This window comes from Aquarana catesbeiana, linkage group LG13, assembly GCF_042186555.1.
Source record: "Aquarana catesbeiana isolate 2022-GZ linkage group LG13, ASM4218655v1, whole genome shotgun sequence".
Taxonomy (NCBI): domain Eukaryota; kingdom Metazoa; phylum Chordata; class Amphibia; order Anura; family Ranidae; genus Aquarana; species Aquarana catesbeiana.
The window spans coordinates 7,134,184-7,153,478 of NC_133336.1; the positions used below are offsets into that span (position 1 = coordinate 7,134,184).

At 44.0% G+C, this 19,295-nt stretch overlaps 3 protein-coding genes across 5 annotated transcripts in view; 2 read left to right on the forward strand and 1 right to left on the reverse strand.

Moving 5' to 3' along the window:
* Positions 1-13,972, forward strand: part of LOC141117574 (uncharacterized) — a 35,751-nt gene extending 21,779 nt beyond the window's left edge. Inside the window, exons 2-4 of the mRNA XM_073610488.1 lie at positions 10,622-10,845; positions 11,655-11,756; positions 13,087-13,972. Of these exons, the coding sequence (XP_073466589.1) occupies positions 10,622-10,845; positions 11,655-11,756; positions 13,087-13,972 (1,212 nt within the window). The remainder of the gene's footprint in view (positions 1-10,621; positions 10,846-11,654; positions 11,757-13,086) is intronic.
* LOC141117443 (serine protease inhibitor A6-like) overlaps positions 1-19,295 on the reverse strand; it is a 99,797-nt gene that overhangs the window by 63,685 nt on the left and 16,817 nt on the right. The window lies entirely within an intron of this gene.
* LOC141117444 (serine protease inhibitor A6-like) overlaps positions 18,333-19,295 on the forward strand; it is a 31,870-nt gene continuing 30,907 nt past the window's right edge. Inside the window, exon 1 of one of the 2 annotated variants that reach the window (XM_073610307.1) lies at positions 18,333-18,440. The gene's annotated coding sequence lies outside the window, so the exon portion shown is untranslated. Of the gene's footprint in view, positions 18,450-19,295 lie in introns of both variants that reach the window. The other variant, XM_073610306.1, reaches the window with a different exon arrangement.

Here is a 19,295-nt window from a genome sequence, read left to right on the forward strand (position 1 = left end):
AAAGTGGAACTTCCGCTCATTGGATTCCTCCCTCCCTCCGGTGCCACAATTGGCACCTTTCAGGGGGGAGGGGGGGTGCAGATACTGGTATAATACAGGTATCTGCACCCACTTCCGGGCATAGCTAGCAGAATATCCGCAGATACGTCACTTCCCGTCCCCCCCCCATTATGTTCTGGGAAACACACAGTTCCCAGAACACAACCGGGACCAGTGAAGACGCGCGTAGCAATCCACGCATGCGCAGTAGGGAACTGGGCAGTGAAGCCGCAACGCTTCACTTCCCGATTCCCTCACCGAGGATGGCGGCAGAGGCAGCTGAGAGACAAGCAATTGCTCGTCTTCTGCTGCCGACATTGCCGGCACCCTGGACAGGCAAGTGTCCTTTTATTAAATGTCAGCAGCTGCAGTATTTGTAGCTGCTGGCTTTTAATATTTTTTTTAAAGGTGGAGCTCCTCTTTAACACCTTCTCATCCAGTCCCCATCAACTCTTGTTCACCTGTAACTCTCTACTTCGTCCTCCACTGCCTCAACCCACTAACTTACTCACTGCTCAGGAGATCAATCATTTAAAAAATAAGATTGATACAATTTGTGATGAAATCTCCACTCTGCAGATATCCCCCCAATTATCACTCCACAGGTACAATAATTACTTTTCTCATTCAACCCCACTACTATAGACAAGGTTGCTAAACTTTTTTCTAAGGCTCACTTAACCACCTGCCCCTGGACCCTGTTCCCTTCGCAAGTGCTATGGTTACCCTCTGGTAGGGATGAGCCGAACACCCCCCGGTTCGGTTCGCACCAGAACCCGCGAACGGACCGAAAGTTCGCACGAACGTTAGAACCCCATTGACGTCTATGGGACTCGAACGTTCGAAATCAAAAGTGCTCATTTTAAAGGCTAATTTGCATGGTATTGTCCTAAAAAGGGTTTGGGGACCCGGGTCCTACCCCAGGGGACATGTATCAATGCAAAAAAAACTTTTAAAAACGGCCGTTTTTTCGGGAGCAGTGATTTTAATGATGCTTAAAGTAAAAAAAAAAAAGTGAAATATTCCTTTAAATATCGTACACTGGGGGGTGTCTATAGTATGCCTGTAAAGTGACGCGTGTTTCCCATGTTTAGAACAGTCCCTGCACCAAATGTCATTTTTAAAGGAAAAAATCTCATTTAAAACTGCTTGCGGGTTTAATGTAATGTCGGGTCATGGCAATATGGATGAAAATCAGTGAGACAAACGGCATGGGTACCCCCCAGTCCATTACCAGGCCCTTTGGGTCTTGTATGGATATTAAGGGGAACCCCGCACCCAAATTAAAATAAGGAAAGGTGTGGGGCCACCAGGCCCTATATACTCTGAACAGCAGTATACAGGCGGTGCAAACAAGACAGGGACTGTAGGTTTGTTGTTAAGTAGAATCTGTTTGTAATTTTGAACATTTTTAACGTGTTTAGCTCCAGCCAAAAAATCTTTTCTAAGCTTTTTGGAAAACATAGGGAAGGGTTATCACCCCTGTGACATTTGTTTTGCTGTCTTTCCTCCTCTTCAGAAGATTTCACCTCACTTTTTTGTCCCAATGAAAAATGTTTTTTGAAAATTTGGGTTTTTTTGTGGAACAAGGTTTGGAAAGCATCAGTGGAAAGGAGAAATTGTTTTCCCATATTAACTCTTACAGGAGAGAATTTCCCTTCCTAGGGGTAGATTTCATCTCACTTCCTGTTGTCTCCTTCCGTTTGCAAATAGGAGTCGTTTGTAAGTTAGATGTTTGAAAGTAGGGTCCTGCCCTATATACTCAGCAGAAATTTGGGCCTTAGGTGTTGCTGTGGCCACAACACTGTAAGCCCTCACAGGGCCCTGCTGTGAAATATTAGATCAAGAATTGTAATTACATGCCCCTGTTGAACAGGAGCTGAAAAATTAGGCCTTAGGCACTGGTGCTGGTGCCACAACACTGCAACCCCTCACAGACACTCTAGTTGGAACGTAGGAACGAGCCCTGCTGCAAAGTATTGCTTCAAAAATTGTAATTACATGCCCCTGTTAGACAGGGGCAGAAAAATTGGGCCTTAGGCACTGGCGCTGGTGCCACAACACTGCAACCCCTCACAGACACTCTAGTTGGAACGCAGGAACGAGCCCTGCTGCAAAGTATTGCATCAAAAATTGTAATTACACGCCCCTGTTAGACAGGGGCAGAAAAATTGGGCCTTAGGCACTGGTGCTGGTGCCACAACACTGCAACCCCTCACAGACACTCTAGTTGGAACGCAGGAACGAGCCCTGCTGCAAAGTATTGCATCAAAAATTGTAATTACACGCCCCTGTTAGACAGGGGCAGAAAAATTGGGCCTTAGGCACTGGTGCTGGTGCCACAACACTGCAACCCCTCACAGACACTCTAGTTGGAATGCAGGAACGAGCCCTGCTGCAAAGTATTACATCAAAAATTGTAATTACACGCCCCTGTTAAACAGGGGCTGAAAAATTGTGCCTTAGGCACTGGTGGTGGCGCCCAGAACCAAAAATGTTCTTACAAGCTATCAGCGTGATGATTGAGGAGGAAGAGGATAATTACTCAGGGATAGTCACTCAGCATCAGCATAGGCAGTCTTTGAAGGGATCTGAGATTTCAAAAAAAATTATTCGGTTACATCAGCATCAGGTGCTTGGTAGCTGGTGGTGATCCAAGACTCATTCATTTTTATGAAGGTCAGCCGATCGACCGAGTCGGTGGACAGACGCACCCTGTGATCGGTTACCACGCCTCCAGCAGCACTGAATGTGCGTTCCGAAAGAACGCTGGATGCAGGACAGGCCAGTAGCTCAATTGCATACTGTGCAAGCTCTGGCCAGTGATCCATCCTCAAGACCCAGTAACCCAGAGGATTTTCGGTGGGAAAGGTGTCCAAGTCTGATCTTGCCCCTAGGTATTCCTGCACCATGTAAAACAGACGCTGGCGATGGTTGCTGGAACCGATCATACCTTGGGGCTGCGGACCAAAAAATTGTCTGAACGCATCGGTCAGACGGCCACCTTCTCCACCACTCCTTCTTTGACTGACCGAAGCCTCAGCAACACGTTGTCCAGAAACAGGAGTTTGTAACCTCCCAGTCTCTGGGAACGCGTTGCACAGACCTTTCTGCAAGGCCTCCCAAAGATGTTTCATCCTCTGCTCCCTCTGCGATGGCAAGATAAGGTCCGCAACCTTACCCTTGTAACGTGGATCAAGGAGGGTTGCCAGCCAGTATTGGTCCTTCTCCTTGATACCACGAATACGAGGATCCTTACGCAGGCTTTGCAGGATCAGGGAGGCCATGCAGCGTAGGTTTGCTGAGGCATTCGGTCCGGAGTCCTCTGGGTCACTAAGAACGACATGGTCCGCAGCCACCTCCTCCCAGCCACGTACAAGTCCATGTGTTTCTTGGGACTGATCCCTTAAAGACTGCTGCTGATGCTGAGTGCCAGGCTCCACCTCCATACTGACACAATCTTCCTCCTCCTCCTCTTCCTCCTCGTCCTCTTCCTGTGTGATCGGCGGGCACGCAGGAACACTGTCTGGATAAAGGGGGCCTTGAGAGCTAAGGAAGTCCTCCTCTTCCTGCCTCTGTTCTGCCTCAAGTGCCCTGTCCATTATTCCACGCAGCGTGTGCTCCAACAGGTGGACAAGGGGGACAGTGTCACTGATGCATGCACTGTCACTGCTCACCATCCTCGTGGCCTCCTCGAATGGTGACAGGACAGTGCATGCATCCCTGATCATGGCCCACTGGCGTGGGGAAAAAAAACCAAGCTCCCCTGACCCTGTCCTGGTGCCATAGTCGCACAGGTACTCATTGATGGCCCTCTGCTGCGTGTGCAGCCGCTGCAGCATGGCCAACGTTGAGTTCCACCTGGTGGGCATGTCACAGATTAGGCGGTTCTTGGGCAGGTTAAACTCCTTTTGGAGGTCCGTCAGCCGAGCACTGGCATTATATGACCGGCGGAAATGCACACAGACTTTCCTGGCCTGCCTCAGGACATCCTGTAAGCCCGGGTACCTGCCCAAGAACCGCTGCACCACCAAGTTAAGGACGTGAGCCGAACAGGGCACATGGGTCATTTGTCCCTGTCGGAGGGCAGAGAGGAGGTTGGTGCCATTGTCGCAAACCACCATTCCTGCCTTAAGTTGGCGTGGCGTCAACCACCTCTGAACCTGCCCCTGCAGAGCTGACAGAACCTCTGCCCCAGTGTGGCTCCTGTCCCCCAAGCACACCAGCTCAAGCACCGCATGGCATCTTTTGGCCTGCGTACTTGCGTAGCCCCTTGAACGCCTACGGAGCACCGCTGGTTCCGAGGAAGAGGCCATGGAGGAAGAAGAAGAGGAGGGGGTGGAGGAGAGAGGTGTGTCACAATCAGCATTTTGGAGGCGTGGTGGCGGAACAACCTCCAACACTACTGCACCTTGTCCTGCATCCTTCCCAGCTGCCAGCAGAGTCACCCAATGCGCCGTGAAACTTAGGTAACGTCCCTGTCCATGCCTGCTGGACCATGAGTCAGCGGTAATATGCACCTTACCGCTGACCGCCCTGTCCAGCGAGGCATGGACATTGCCTTCCACATGCCGGTAGAGAGCCGGAATCGCCTTCCGTGAGAAAAAGTGGCGTTTGGGTACCTGCCACTGAGGAACCGCACATTCCACAAACTCACGGAAGGGGGCAGAGTCTACCAACTGAAAAGGCAGCAGTTGAAGTGCTAGCAATTTTGCCAAGCTAGCATTCAACCGCTGGGCATGTGGATGGCTGGGAGCAAACTTCTTTCGGCGGTGCAGCAGCTGGGGCAGGGAAATTTGCCTGGTACAATCTGACGTCGGTGTACCAAAAGCAGATTGCCCACAAGTACTTGGCTGTGACACACCTAATTCTACACCTTCATTCCTCTCACTGCAGGTCTCAGAGAGGACTGAAGGTCTAGTGGGGTTGGAAATCTCAGCTGATGAGGAGCAAGGAGAGATCCTCTTTGTTCTTTGGTGTGGGTCTTTTAGATACGCTTGCCAACGAACTGCATGGCAGGTCAACATATGTCTGGTCAAGCATGTGGTACCCAAGCGGGAGATGTTTTGGCCACGCGAGATACGCTTGAGACATATGTTGCAAATAGCAGCGGTGCGATCTGATGCACTCGTCTCAAAAAAGGCCCACACCAAAGAACTTTTTGAATAACGCGCAGAGAGTGCAGCGCCCTGCACATGTGGAGCTTTGGGGTGTGATGCAGTCAATGTGCTGCCCTTAGGCTGGCCCCTGGAGGGCATCCTGCCTCGTTGGTGATGTGCCGCTGCCTCCTCCTCCTCCTCCTCCTCCTCCCCTCTCCTATCAGGCACCCACGTTGAGTCAGTGACCTCATCATCCCCTCCCTCCTCATCACTGGAGCAAACCTGGCAGTATGCTGCACCAGGGGGAGCATGACTGCCAGATTGCTGTCCTTCTTGGGCACCCCCTCTGTCCGTGCTCATGTTACTGCCTTCATCGAGCTCAGTATCGTCATCAGAGCCTTCCAAACGCTGGGCATCCTCCTGGAGCATGTACCCAACACTGTGGTCAAACAGTTCGAGGGAATCCTCATGAGGACATGGTGGAGCTAGGGAAGGAGTCACTGATGACATTGAGCTGAGGGAAGAGGCCGCTGCTTTGCCAGACAAAGCACCCTGGGCATGGGTGAGAGAGGATGAGGAGGATGAGGACGGCTTGGTCATCCACTCGACCAAGTCTTCCGCATGTTGCGGCTCAACACGGCCAGCTGCCGAAAAAAAGGCCAAGCGTGTCCCATGGCCACGTGCTGATGAGGATGCACCGTCTCCATGACCAGCACTAGACACAGAGCCTGCTTGCCCTCTCTTATTGGCTTGTGACTGTCTGCCTCTCCTTCTTGGCCTTCCAGACATACTAATGGCCTGTAGCTGCACTAAGCTGGGATAGAACACCTGTAATTTTCTTCAAGTAGCTTTATATACTGTAACCAGACAAGCCTGCCTGTCAGTAGGAAGATAACAGGAACGGATCTAGCTGAACACTGTGAGCAGGACGCACTGTACTAAATGTAAATAGTCTAGCTGCCTGACCGTGGTACTAATAGGATCAAATAGAACACCTGTAATTTTCTTCAGGTAGCTTTATATACTGTAACCAGACAAGCCTGCCTGTCAGTAGGAAGATAACAGGAACGGATCTAGCTGTACACTGTGAGCAGGACGCACTGTACTAAATGTAAATAGTCTAGCTGCCTGACCGTGGTACTAATAGGATCAAATAGAACACCTGTAATTTTCTTCAGGTAGCTTTATATACTGTAACCAGACAAGCCTGCCTGTCAGTAGGAAGATAACAGGAACGGATCTAGCTGAACACTGTGAGCAGGACGCACTGTACTAAATGTAAATAGTCTAGCTGCCTGACCGTGGTACTAATAGGATCAAATAGAACACCTGTAATTTTCTTCAGGTAGCTTTATATACTGTAACCAGACAAGCCTGCCTGTCAGTAGGAATTTAACAGGAACGGATCTAGCTGAACACTGTGAGCAGGACGCACTGCACTAAATGTAAATAGTCTAGAAGATAACAGGAACGGATCTAGCTGAACACTGTGAGCAGGACGCACTGCACTAAATGTAAATAGTCTAGAAGATAACAGGAACGGATCTAGCTGAACACTGTGAGCAGGACGCACTGCACTAAATGTAAATAGTCTAGAAGATAACAGGAACGGATCTAGCTGAACACTGTGAGCAGGACGCACTGCACTAAATGTAAATAGTCTAGAAGATAACAGGAACGGATCTAGCTGAACACTGTGAGCAGGATGCACTGCACTAAATGTAAATAGCAGGAACGGATCTAGCTGAACACTGTGAGCAGGACGCACTGCACTAAATGTAAATAGTCTAGAAGATAACAGGAACGGCTCTAGCTGAACACTGTGAGCAGGACGCACTGCACTAAATGTAAATAGCAGGAACGGCTCTAGCTGAACACTGTGAGCAGGACGCACTGCACTAAATGTAAATAGCAGGAATGGATCTAGCTGAACACTGTGAGCAGGATGCACTGCACTAAATGTAAATAGTCTAGAAGATAACAGGAACGGATCTAGCTGAACACTGTGAGCAGGACGCACTGCACTAAATGTAAATAGCAGGAACGGATCTAGCTGAACACTGTGAGCAGGACGCACTGCACTAAATGTAAATAGCAGGAACGGATCTAGCTGAACACTGTGAGCAGGACGCACTGCACTAAATGTAAATAGCAGGAACGGATCTAGCTGAACACTGTGAGCAGGACGCACTGCACTAAATGTAAATAACAGGAACGGATCTAGCTGAACACTGTGAGCAGGACGCACTGCACTAAATGTAAATAGCAGGAACGGATCTAGCTGAACACTGTGAGCAGGACGCACTGCACTAAATGTAAATAGCAGGAACGGATCTAGCTGAACACTGTGAGCAGGACGCACTGCACTAAATGTAAATTGCAGGAACGGATCTAGCTGAACACTGTGAGCAGGACGCACTGCACTAAATGTAAATAGTCTAGAAGATAACAGGAACGGATCTAGCTGAACACTGTGAGCAGGACGCACTGCACTAAATGTAAATAGCAGGAACGGATCTAGCTGAACACTGTGAGCAGGACGCACTGCATTAAATGTAAATAGTCTAGATAAAAGATAACAGGAACGGATCTAGCTAAACTGAATACAGTGTATATATATATATGCAACACCTGGGATGCATATATATACACAATACACTGTAAGTGCAGCTAACTGACTGACTGTTCTGCCTAATCTATCTAACTCAAATCAAATGACACTGTCTCTCTCTCTCTCTCTATCTCTCAGCACACCGGAACACACACTACACAGGGCCGCCGTGCAGGCGGCCTTATATAGTGTGGGGTGTGTACTAAATCCCCTGAGCCATAATTGGCCAAAGCCACCCTGGCTTTGGCCAATTACAGCTCTCTCTACTGACGGCGCTGTGATTGGCCAAGCATGCGGGTCATAGTGCATGCTTGGCCAATCATCAGCCAGCAATGCACTGCGATGCCGCAGTGAATTATGGGCCGTGACGCGCCACACGAATTTAGCGCGAACGGCCCATAACGTTCGCAATTCGGCGAACGATCGAACAGCCGATGTTCGAGTCGAACATGGGTTCGACTCGAACACGAAGCTCATCCCTACCCTCTGGCTCAATCCTACACTTTCTAAGTTACATCTTTAATCTCTCTCTCTCTTTTGGCATCTTCCCCAACTCTCTAAAAAATGCACTAGTCACCCTCATACTTAAAAAGTACACCCCATCGCCTTACTCCTCCAAACTCCTTAAACGTCTAGACTACAAACGACTGAGCGACCATATCACTGGCCTTCCTTTAGTCTGAATTTTGCTCTCCACACTCCACACTCCACATAAACTGGTCTCCTAAAACTCACAAATGATCTACCAATGGCCAAAATGGACACTACTCTGTACTCCTACTTTTTGACTTTTTCTGGTGTCTTCAACACAGAGGACTACACTCTCCCCCTTTAAAAAGCTCCACTCATTTGGTCTCTGTGAATTTACTGTTCGCTGGTTCTCATCCTACTTATCCCACTGTACCTTCAGTGTCACAATTCTGTTTCTTCCTCTCCTCTTCCTTTCCCCATTCGGGTCTCCCAAGGTTCTGTTCTCCGATCTCTCCTATTCTCAATCTACACCTCTTCCCTGGGTCAGCTAATAGCCTCATATGACTTTCAATATAATTCTACTCTGAGGACAACCAAATCTATCTCTCTAGCTCACATCAGTCTCCTCACGCATCACTAATTTACTAACCAATATATTCGTCTGGATGTCACACCACTTCCTCAAACTCAACCTTTCCAAAACTGAGCTCATAATATTTCCTCCCCCATGTGCCTCTCCCCTTGACTTCTCTGTCAAGATTGATGGCACAGCTATCAGTCAGTCCCCCCCAAGGTTCTAGATGTAACTCTGAACTCTCCTTTGGGCCCCACATCCAATCACTGTACAAAGCTTGCCACCTCAACTCCTGCAACATCTTGAAAATAGGCCCCTTCCTAACCAATGACACCGCAAAGCTTCTAATTCACTCCCTGGTCATCTCTTGCCTCTACTACTGCAACTTCCTTCACATTGAATTAGCTCTACATAGGATGTCCACCTTCAGTCCATCATGAATGCCACTGCCAGTTTCTTCCACCTCACCAACCATGCAGTGTTGCCACCCCTCTCTTCCAATCCCTTCACTGGCTTCCGCTCACCAAACAAATTAAATTCAACATGCTAACAACTTACAAAGCCATCCACAACTCTGCCCCAGCTACATCACTAACCTAGTCTCAAAATACCAACCAAACCGTAAACATAAGCAACTATGTGTGTCTTCTGCTGCTGGCAAGGACAAAGATGATCTGGTGGTGGAGGAAGAGGAATGGCTACAAAAAAATTAGATTCCTTTCTGATGTAATTGTACAACACATTTTAGACAGGAATATTCTGTTCTGTTACATTTAAATTATTTTCTCACATGGATTACTGCTGTGAAAATGATGGGGGATAACTGTCTCCACAAAAGCTGTTAAATGTGTCTTTACCAAAAAAAAGTAATTTTGCGTCAGTTTTTGGAAGCTGTTCATCGCTGTTAGGAAAGTTTACACTTGTATTGTTGTCAAAGGGACAAAATGACATATTTACTAAATAGCAGTTGTCAGTGGAACTGGAGGTGAAGCCAGGGGCGACTCTCTAATTAGGCAAATTAGGCGGTCGCCTAAGGCCTCGCACTCACAGGGGCCTCGCGGCCGCCTAATTTGCCTGTTCTCAATCACTGAAGTTGACGCCGGCGGCTCCGCCTACCCCCACTGGGACTCTGTGGCTTAGGAGCTGACGGACAAATCAGATACTGCCCGCAACCTGAGGAATAGCGGCCTCATCACGGAGCATCCCAGTCCGTGGGGCCTCATGTGTAAGTTTTGCATAAGGCCTCACAAAGCCTAGAGCCGCCTCTGGGTGAAGCCAAACCTTCACACGGGGACGCCTGTTCCATTGTCCACTGCTGCAAGGTCGAAGTAAATTCTTTCTCACTTTTGTAAAAATGCATTTCTATTTTGCCAGTTATGTTGAAAAGAATGTTTGTTTTTATTGCTGTCTGTGACAGTTAGGCTGGATTCACACCTTATGGCATTTTTAGTGCATTTTTCAGATTTGCACCACAGAACGTGTTCCATAGGAAACCATGGTAAATGGACTGTAGTGCAAATCTGCAAAATGCAAAAAGCACTAAAAATGCCATAGGTGTGAATCCAGCCTTTTTTAGGCTCGATTCACACCTATGCATGTTGCTTTTGAGCGTTTTTGGAGGTTTTTTTTCCATGCTTGCCGCGTATTTTAACATGCGTTTTTTACGCGTTTTGCGGCGTTTTTGCCGCGTTTTTGCCGCGTTTTGCGGTTTTCATTATGCGTTTTATAAAGAACCAATTGGAAAACATCACTGCTTATATCACAGAATGTCAGCTGACATTTGTACTTCCTGCTTCCTCCCTAGTCTTGCTGTCTTTTGGTGCTTAGATTATCCTGGCTTCAATGTCCTTTTTTCTAGCAGTAGCCACAGCTACTGCTGCAGTTTTGCTTGAAGAGGAAGCTGAAGAAGAAGAACAAAGGAGAAAACGAAGATTTTGGGTGCATCCAGTGATTGCCAATAGGGAGCAGAGAGGGCAATTCTGGATAATTTACAACGACCTCCGAGCCCATAAAGACAAGTTTATGGATTACACACGGATGTCTATTAAAAGGTGAGTTCTTGATTTAGTACCATTAGCTAGCCCTACTCTGGTTTAAAGTTAGGTTAGGTTTCAAAGTAGGGTTAGGGTTAGGATTTAAAGTATATTTAGGGTTAGGATTTAAAGTATATTTAGGGTTATGATTTAAAGTATATTTAGGGTTAGGAGTTAAAGTCGGGTTAGGGTTAGGAGTTAAAGTCGGGTTAGGGTTAGGAGTTAAAGTAGGGTTAGGGTTAGGAGTTAAAGTCGGGTTAGGGTTAGCAGTTAAAGTCAGGTTAGGGTTAGGATTTAAAGTATATTTAGGGTTAGGATTTAAAGTAGGGTTAGGGTTAGGAGTTAAAGTCGGGTTAGGGTTAGGAGTTAAAGTCGGGTTAGGGTTAGGAGTTAAAGTAGGGTTAGGGTTAGGAGTTAAAGTAGGGTTAGGATTTAAAGTATATTTAGGGTTAGGAGTTAAAGTCGGGTTAGGGTTAGGAGTTAAAGTCGGGTTAGGGTTAGGAGTTAAAGTAGGGTTAGGGTTAGGAGTTAAAGTAGGGTTAGGATTTAAAGTATATTTAGGGTTAGGATTTAAAGTTGGGTTAGGGTTAGGAGTTAAAGTCGGGTTAGGGTTAGGAGTTAAAGTCAGGTTAGGGTTAGGAGTTAAAGTAGGGTTAGGGTTAGGATTTAAAGTATATTTAGGGTTAGGAGTTAAAGTAGGGTTAGGGTTAGTCTTAACCCCTAAACAAATTTTTGTAAAATCTAATGACTAAATAGGCTCAATGTAGGTGCTTGTCTAGGTGACATTGTGCTTGTGGTTTTCTCAATGTCCTTTTTTGCCCACACAGTTTTGATGCTTTGCTTGGTTTACTCAGCAGCAAGCTGCAACGTCAGAACACATCTTTCAGGGACTGTATTCCACCAGTTGAAAGGCTAATTATTACATTAAGGTAAATGTTAACTTTTTGCTTTTAGACTTTAACACACAAAGTGTTAATCAAATGAACAGGCACACAAAGTTTATATTTCCGCAAAATAGTTTAATTAGGATTTTAATAGTAATTTTGAACACAAACATATAATGTGTAGAATTGCTTCATTCTTTCAAAATAACAATGTTCAGAGAACAAAATAAGTAACAAAGTATTAGGCTCATCCCAATTTCAATATACAAATGAGTTCAGTTAGGTTTCCACCATATGTTTTTTTAAAAATATAACAAAAACATAACTAGCATTTCAAATTATAAAGTATGATAAGTAAATGGGTCTTGGCATGATTCAGGTTGCTGGGATGACAAACAAGGAGCACTTTCTCCATACTGCTGGTCCTAAACAAGACTTGGGTCATTTTGGAAATGGTAAGGTGGACCCCTATTGCCCACATCTGGTGCTCCAAAACCTGATCCTGGTGGCCCAAGTGCAGATGGTAGAGGTAGAGGAGGTTGGTGGTGGTCAAGCCGTCGAAGTGTTGGTCTAGATGGGTAAGGATTTTGTGCTCTGTAACTTTGGTGTCTAGGCATCTGGTAATATAAAGGGTGATTTTGTAAAGAAGCATAATTGGTTGTCTGTGTTGGTTGCATTGGAAGACTTCTGTCTGTCTGGTAAATATTTTGGGGACTGGGGATATATGATTTGATGGTCTGCATGACAGAAATTTGCATATCCATTTTCATTGCATCGGGCACCTGATCAAAATAGGGCACCAGGGTATTGGCAAATTGTTGTGATAGAGACAATTGCCCTGTAAAACGATCTGACAGATCCTTTAATAAACTGTACATTTTCTCTGACTCTTTCTGATTTTGCCGTTTGGTGGCACCCCCCCTCTTAGTAGTGCGCAATGGTGCAGCAGCCCCCTCCTCCTGTTCCTCTTCTCCAGCTATCTCAGCCATTTCCTGATTTGGAGATTGTGGGTTTGTAGGCTCCTGTGTTTGCGCTGATGATTCTTCTTCTGCAAGTTCATCTTCCCAGCAGGTGTCTGTGCTGCAAATCACAACAAAACAGACCATTGTTTTTAGGGTGTGCGGGTAATAATTGCACAGAAACACAGAATCATAATACCCTTTTTAAAATAATTACCTTCGCATCTCCAGAATGGGTCTCAAAAACTCAAGGTCTTTGGCATAGGAGTATGGTGTGAAAGACATTGCAGCTGAACCACTTCTCATACTCCTTTCCTTTTTCAAATGACTATTAAAACTATCCTTTGCGCTCCGCCATCTGGTTTGCAAAGCTTTTACTGCAAAACAATGAAAACATATTTGTGTTTTAATTTCAGATACCTGGCAACTGGACACTCCATTTCTAGTTTACATTTTCAGTTCTTGATTGGGAAATCAACTGCTAGCTACCTAATCCGGGACACGTGCTCCATCATTTGGGACGTTCTTAAAGAGGTTGTCTTCCCGAAACCTACAACTAATGAATGGGCAAAGATAGCAGATATCTTCTGGCAGCAGTGCAATTTCCCAAATTGCGTGGGTGCTATTGACGGAAAACATATACGTATCCAGAAGCCAGTAGGCAGTGGCAGCAGCTTTTATAACTATAAAAAATATTTTTCTTTTGTGCTTTTTGCAATGGCAGATGCCAATTACCGTTTTATATATGTTGATATAGGGTCCTATGGCAGAAGCTCAGACTCTAGTATATTTACCCACTCAACCTTAGGGCATCTTCTGCAAGAAAATAGGCTGGGACTACCAGCCAATACACCACTCCCTGGAACGAATGTGCCTGCAATGCCGTATGTGTTTGTGGCTGATGAAGCTTTTGCGCTAGGGGAACACCTTCTCAGACCCTATTCAAGCCACTCTTTGAGCCAAGAAAAAAGAGTGTTCAATTACAGACTCACTCGGGCCAGGAGAGTTGTTGAATGTGCTTTTGGCATACTGGCCAACAAATGGCGTTTGTTGCACACACCAATATATCTAAAGATGCAACACGCTATACAGGCAGTGAAAGCTATTTGTGCTCTCCATAATTTTATTCGAGAGCATGACGGTTTCCAATTAGAGGACACCCTTGCCAATCAGGCCATGACAAGAGCTGAAATGAGATCCACTCGGGGCAGCAGGAGTGGTGCTGCTTTACGTGAAACTTTCTGTTCATATTTCATGTCTCCAGAAGGTCAGCTGCCATGGCAGCTAGATGCAATAGCCTAGATAGACCAAATTTAACAGATCTTCTAAACTAATTGTGAATGTGTGTTTTTTTGAAGCTTATGTTTGTCAAATTTTGCAACCTATGCTGTACTTTTTTTATGCATTGAAAAATGTGTATCTGACATTAAGATACTATTAAAAACAAATATCCTAATTTGTCAATTTTTTTGTGTAATAATTTTAGTAAATGAACATTAGACCTCATGCCCATGAGGCGCTGTTAAACGTGCATTCAGAGGCAGTTGGACATTTTTTCCAACTGCCCCTGAACTAATTCAATATTATCCTATGTGTCCATGTACACAATTTTTTTCTTGCCTTTTGGCCAGCTTTAAAACGCCTGTCTATGTTAGTCTATGGCTTTATGCCTACCTAGGCATTTTTGAGATGCAAATGGCATAGGCGTTTTTAAGGTGTAAAAAAAACCCGGACCATAAACGTTCAAACATACAAAAACGCTCACAAATGCTCAAAACGGACAAAAAACAGAAACAAAGCTCTTCAAACATTCACAAACGCTCACAAACGCCCACAAACGCTCACAAACTCTTTGAAACGCCCACAAACGCATAAAACGCTCAAAACGCTCACAAACGCTTTGAAATGCCCACAAACGCATAAAACGCTCAAAACGCTCACAAACGCTTTGAAACGCCCACAAACCCATAAAACGCTCAAAACGCTCACAAACGCCCACAAACTATACAATTTGATGGAAATTTAACCCAATTTGAGGGAAATTTTACACAATTTTATGGAAATTTTACCCAATTTGATGGAAATTTAACCCAATTTGAGGGAAATTTGACCCAATTTGAGGGAAATTTTACCCAATTTGATGGAAATTTAACCCAATTTGAGGGAAATTTATACAATTTTATGGAAAGTTTACCCAATTTGAGGGAAATTTTACACAATTTTATGGAAAGTTTACCCAATTTGATGGAAATTTAACCCAATTTGAGGGAAATTTTACACAATTTTATGGAAAGTTTACCCAATTTGATGGAAATTTAACCCAAATTGAGGGAAATTTTACACAATTTTATGGAAATTTGACCCAATTTGATGGAAATTTAACCCAATTTGAGGGAAATTTTACACAATTTTATGGAAAGTTTACCCAATTTGATGGAAATTTAACCCAATTTGAGGGAAATTTTACACAATTTTATAGAAAGTTTACCCAATTTGATGGAAATTTAACCCAATTTGAGGGAAATTTTACACAATTTTATGGAAAGTTTACCCAATTTGATGGAAATTTAACCCAATTTGAGGGAAATTTTACACAATTTGATGGAAATTTTACCCAATTTGATGGAAATTTAACCCAATTTGAGGGAAATTTTACACAATTTGATGGAAATTTTACCCAATTTGAGGGAAATTGGCACAATTTTAGGGATATTGGACAAAATCTAAAGCAGAACTCCACTAACTCCATCCTAAAAATGTAGCTAATTTAAATACATGTATTTAGGTAACTAAATAATTTGAAAAACCTAAACTGTCAAAAATGTTTGGATCATGCACATGAACACATACATAATTACAGTGGATCTAATAGTCTACAGACCCCTGGTAAAATGTCAGGTTTATGTGATGTTTAAAAATGAAACAAACATATATAATTGATGAACTTGTTCCATCTTTAATTAATGCAGAAGTTTGTTTGGGGTTAGTCAGAGCCACATGATGGCAGGTGTGGACTGACTCCTTAACATGATTTTGAATGTGATAGCTTAATTCTGAACACAGCTGCATCCCCAGTTAGAAGAGGATGTGCACACTTATAAAACAACATTATTTGAGTTTCTTATATTGACTACCCAATAAAAGATTTTAGTAAGTTTTCTGTTGAGTTTGTATAGTTTATAGGCCACATTAAGGTTTAAAAAGTTCTAGCAATGATTTCTCTTTGTCTAATTTTTCTACATCACTGAAAACTCAAAGTTTAACAAGTGTGTGTAAACTTTTTCTATATTACTTACATTTGAGGTCTGCTTGTTTCTTGGAGAAAAGATCCCATTGTGGGTACAGCTCCTTGGCAATTTCAAGCCACCCCTGGTCCCATTTTCTATGATCCTTGTGTTGGGGATCAGAAGGAGTATATAGATATGTTCTTGGCCTCACCAGGCTGATAAGATGTTCAGTTCTCACCATTTTTGCTATAGTCCAAACTGGGATTTGCTGGTTCTCAAGGCATCCTGGGTAGTTTATTTTTAAAGGGCAGGTGTTTGATCACATGGTGATTAAAAAAAAGCAAAATGCAAAACGCATCAAAAACGCATCAAAAACACATCTAAAATTATGGACTTGCGTTTTTCTTGTATGCCCATTGAATTCTATTACATACAAAACGCTGCATTTTGCATGAAAAAAGTCCCTGACCCTTTCCAAAAACGCAGAGGTACAAAAAGGCATTGATGTGAACATGTTCCATAGGATCCCATGTTAAAAAATTCCCATGCATTTCTGCAAAATGCAAAATGCATCAAAAAACGCGCTAGTGTGAATGGAGCCTTAACTCTTCTTTGTGGTGGAGGATACAATCTTATTTCGTTTTTTTATGTGTGGATCAATTTTTCTAATAAAGTGTAATATATTTTTGATATACACCATTGTTCCTTTTTGAAGAAACTCTTCCTTTTGTCCTTTTGTCTATCTCACTATAGAACACAGAGATTACCGGTCACATTCCACAATAATCCATTCCCAGTATCCTGGGAAAAACAGGTTGTTCCAGAATCATCTTTCTGGCAAAGTCATTTTGGCAAGTCAACCTGTTATTATATAAAGAACCTAAAATCAGCATATAAAAAGGGTGGAGATAATTGGGACTTTAAATGAGGCACGTAGATAAATGTGCCTCCATTCCTGTTTCTAGTAAAAAAAAAGAAGGGGAATTTGGGACTTTAAATGAGGGAATTGATTTGGATGAATGTGACTTAATATGATTTAATCATGTATTGACATATTGAGTAAATATCAAAATACATACCATGAGCATATACCACGTACATAAGTAATTTCATGTGAGAACATTGACATGGCGTAATTGAGTAAATCCATATATAAATGCACATAGGTTGACAGCACAATCAACTTAGCAGCGCACAACAATCCTGAATATAAAAAATGGGATGGTAAAACATGTAGAAAAGGTTTTATGAGAAATGATGGAAATAGCAAAAATAAGATGGAGTCTGGATATTGCCCTTATTAAAAGCACAGCGTGGCCATCCCCAATGTGGGCATCTGAAGCCACAGTGTCCCTCTTCCTGGATTCCGTGCATGCTGGCTACCCAGCATGCACCTGCCCATCTCGCGCATGTGCAGTGCGGTGCAATATTGGTCAGCTTGCCATGCCAAGCTGACCAAGATTTTCCACAGACGCCAATGTTAAATGTTACTGGAGCCGTGCCATGCCAAGCTGACCAAGAATTTCCATAGACGCCAATGTTAAATGTTACAGGAGCAGTGCCATGCCAAGCTGACCAAGATCTCCTAGGAGCCAATGCAAAACCGAAATGAGGTACGGCACCACGGCGGCTAAAGGAGGAAGTGAAATTAGATGTAGGCATAAATCAGGTAAGTGAGCAGAAAAAAAAAAAAGCCAATTCATTTTAAGGATGCACATTAGTACTGCATTGTGAAGAGTGAAAAATGTGGGTGGAACTCCGCTTTAAAGTCCCAAATTCCCCTTCTTTTTTAACATTAGCATATAAGCACTGAATATTGTCATTTAATCTTAAGGCTACTTTCACACTGAGGCGCTTTACAAGCACTATAGCACTGAAAATAGCGCCTGCAAAGTGCCTACAAAGCGTCTCTCCTGTCACTTCAGTGTGAAAGCCCCGAGGGCTCTCACACTGGATCGGTGTGCTTGTGGGACATTAAAAAAAGTCCTGCAAGCAACATCTTTGAGGTGCTTTAGTAGCGGTGTATACACCATTCCAAAAGCACCCCTGCCCATTGAAATCAAGCGGCACTTTGCGGACAATTTTAACCCCTTATTATGCCGCTAGCTGGGGTTAAAAGCACCCTGCTAGCGGACGTAAAGCGCCACTAAAATTAGCCCCCCACACCTCAGTGTGAAAGTGCCCTTAGTAAAATACATGTTCATTTTTTTTTAGCACTTGAAATGCTCACACTATGACAAGTGATGACATGCATACATACTATTCATTTTCATGTCAGACCTATTTTTTTATTATAACACTATAAACACACAAGGAAGTCAATGCAATAGAAAATGAGCCAAATGCTAATTATTTCTGGAACAGGGATGAGTAAAGGAATAATAATATGTGATTATCGGGTTTGTTGCCCAATCCGGCGTTGTGCAAACGTACTTTGTTATGATGGGGGCGGAGTTTTCTGAGATTCTGGGAAATCTTTTGCCACTTAAAAATTCGTTTCTGACTCTGGCTCTGCAGACGTGAAGGATCTGTCCGTGTAGAAGGTTCGTCAGGTTGGTACCAGTGATGGGTGGTGACGGTCTAATTCTAATTGGAAATTTCTCAAGCAATGCACTCTTTCCCCCATCATTGAATGTATTAATATTGTAAGGTGGGAGGGGGATAATAATCTTTGTACACAGTGTTCAGGGAATTGTTACCTTTTGCTTTTTTTTTTTTTTTTTTAGTTTTGGATATCTTTGAAAAATGGCCAAAGATCCCTTCAGATTTTTTTGTTTGTATCCTATTGTTAGATATCTCTTTACTACTTTTCTGAGAGAAACAATTAGAAGTCTCTCCAAAGTCAGAAGAAACTCTTTCATAGTTGTCAGGTGTCCCCTCTGGAAGATATTCCCTCCCATCCTGTTCTAGTGACAACTGCAAAAAATTGGATTATTACAATGGTCACCAGGACAAGCCGAGAGGGTGAATCTATCCAATGGTGATATGGAGAGCAATAAAACCTGATAGGGGTTTTAATGGGGGTGACAAAATTGTCCTTCTGCGTAGCTGGGGAGTAATAAGAAAGTGAGTATATGTGACTGTAGGTGCTTGCAGTGCAGGGACAAGACTATCCAGTGCCCGGGTAAAAGTTGGGAAACTGTGCCCCCCTTCCTGGGTGGAGGAGGGGTGCCAGGACCTGGATCTGAACCTGGGACCTCTGCTATGTCTGGTAGTAAATCTTCTTGCTGAGCTACCTGAGATTCTGGACAGCTCTCTATCTGATCCCTTAGACGATCTTGTTTTCTACCTTGTTTCTTGTGAACCTTGAACTCTTTGCTCCTCCCGTTACCTTCCTATTTAAGCCTTTGCACCTCCTGTTTGCCAGATTATTGTGCTGTTCCCTGCCAATATCTCCA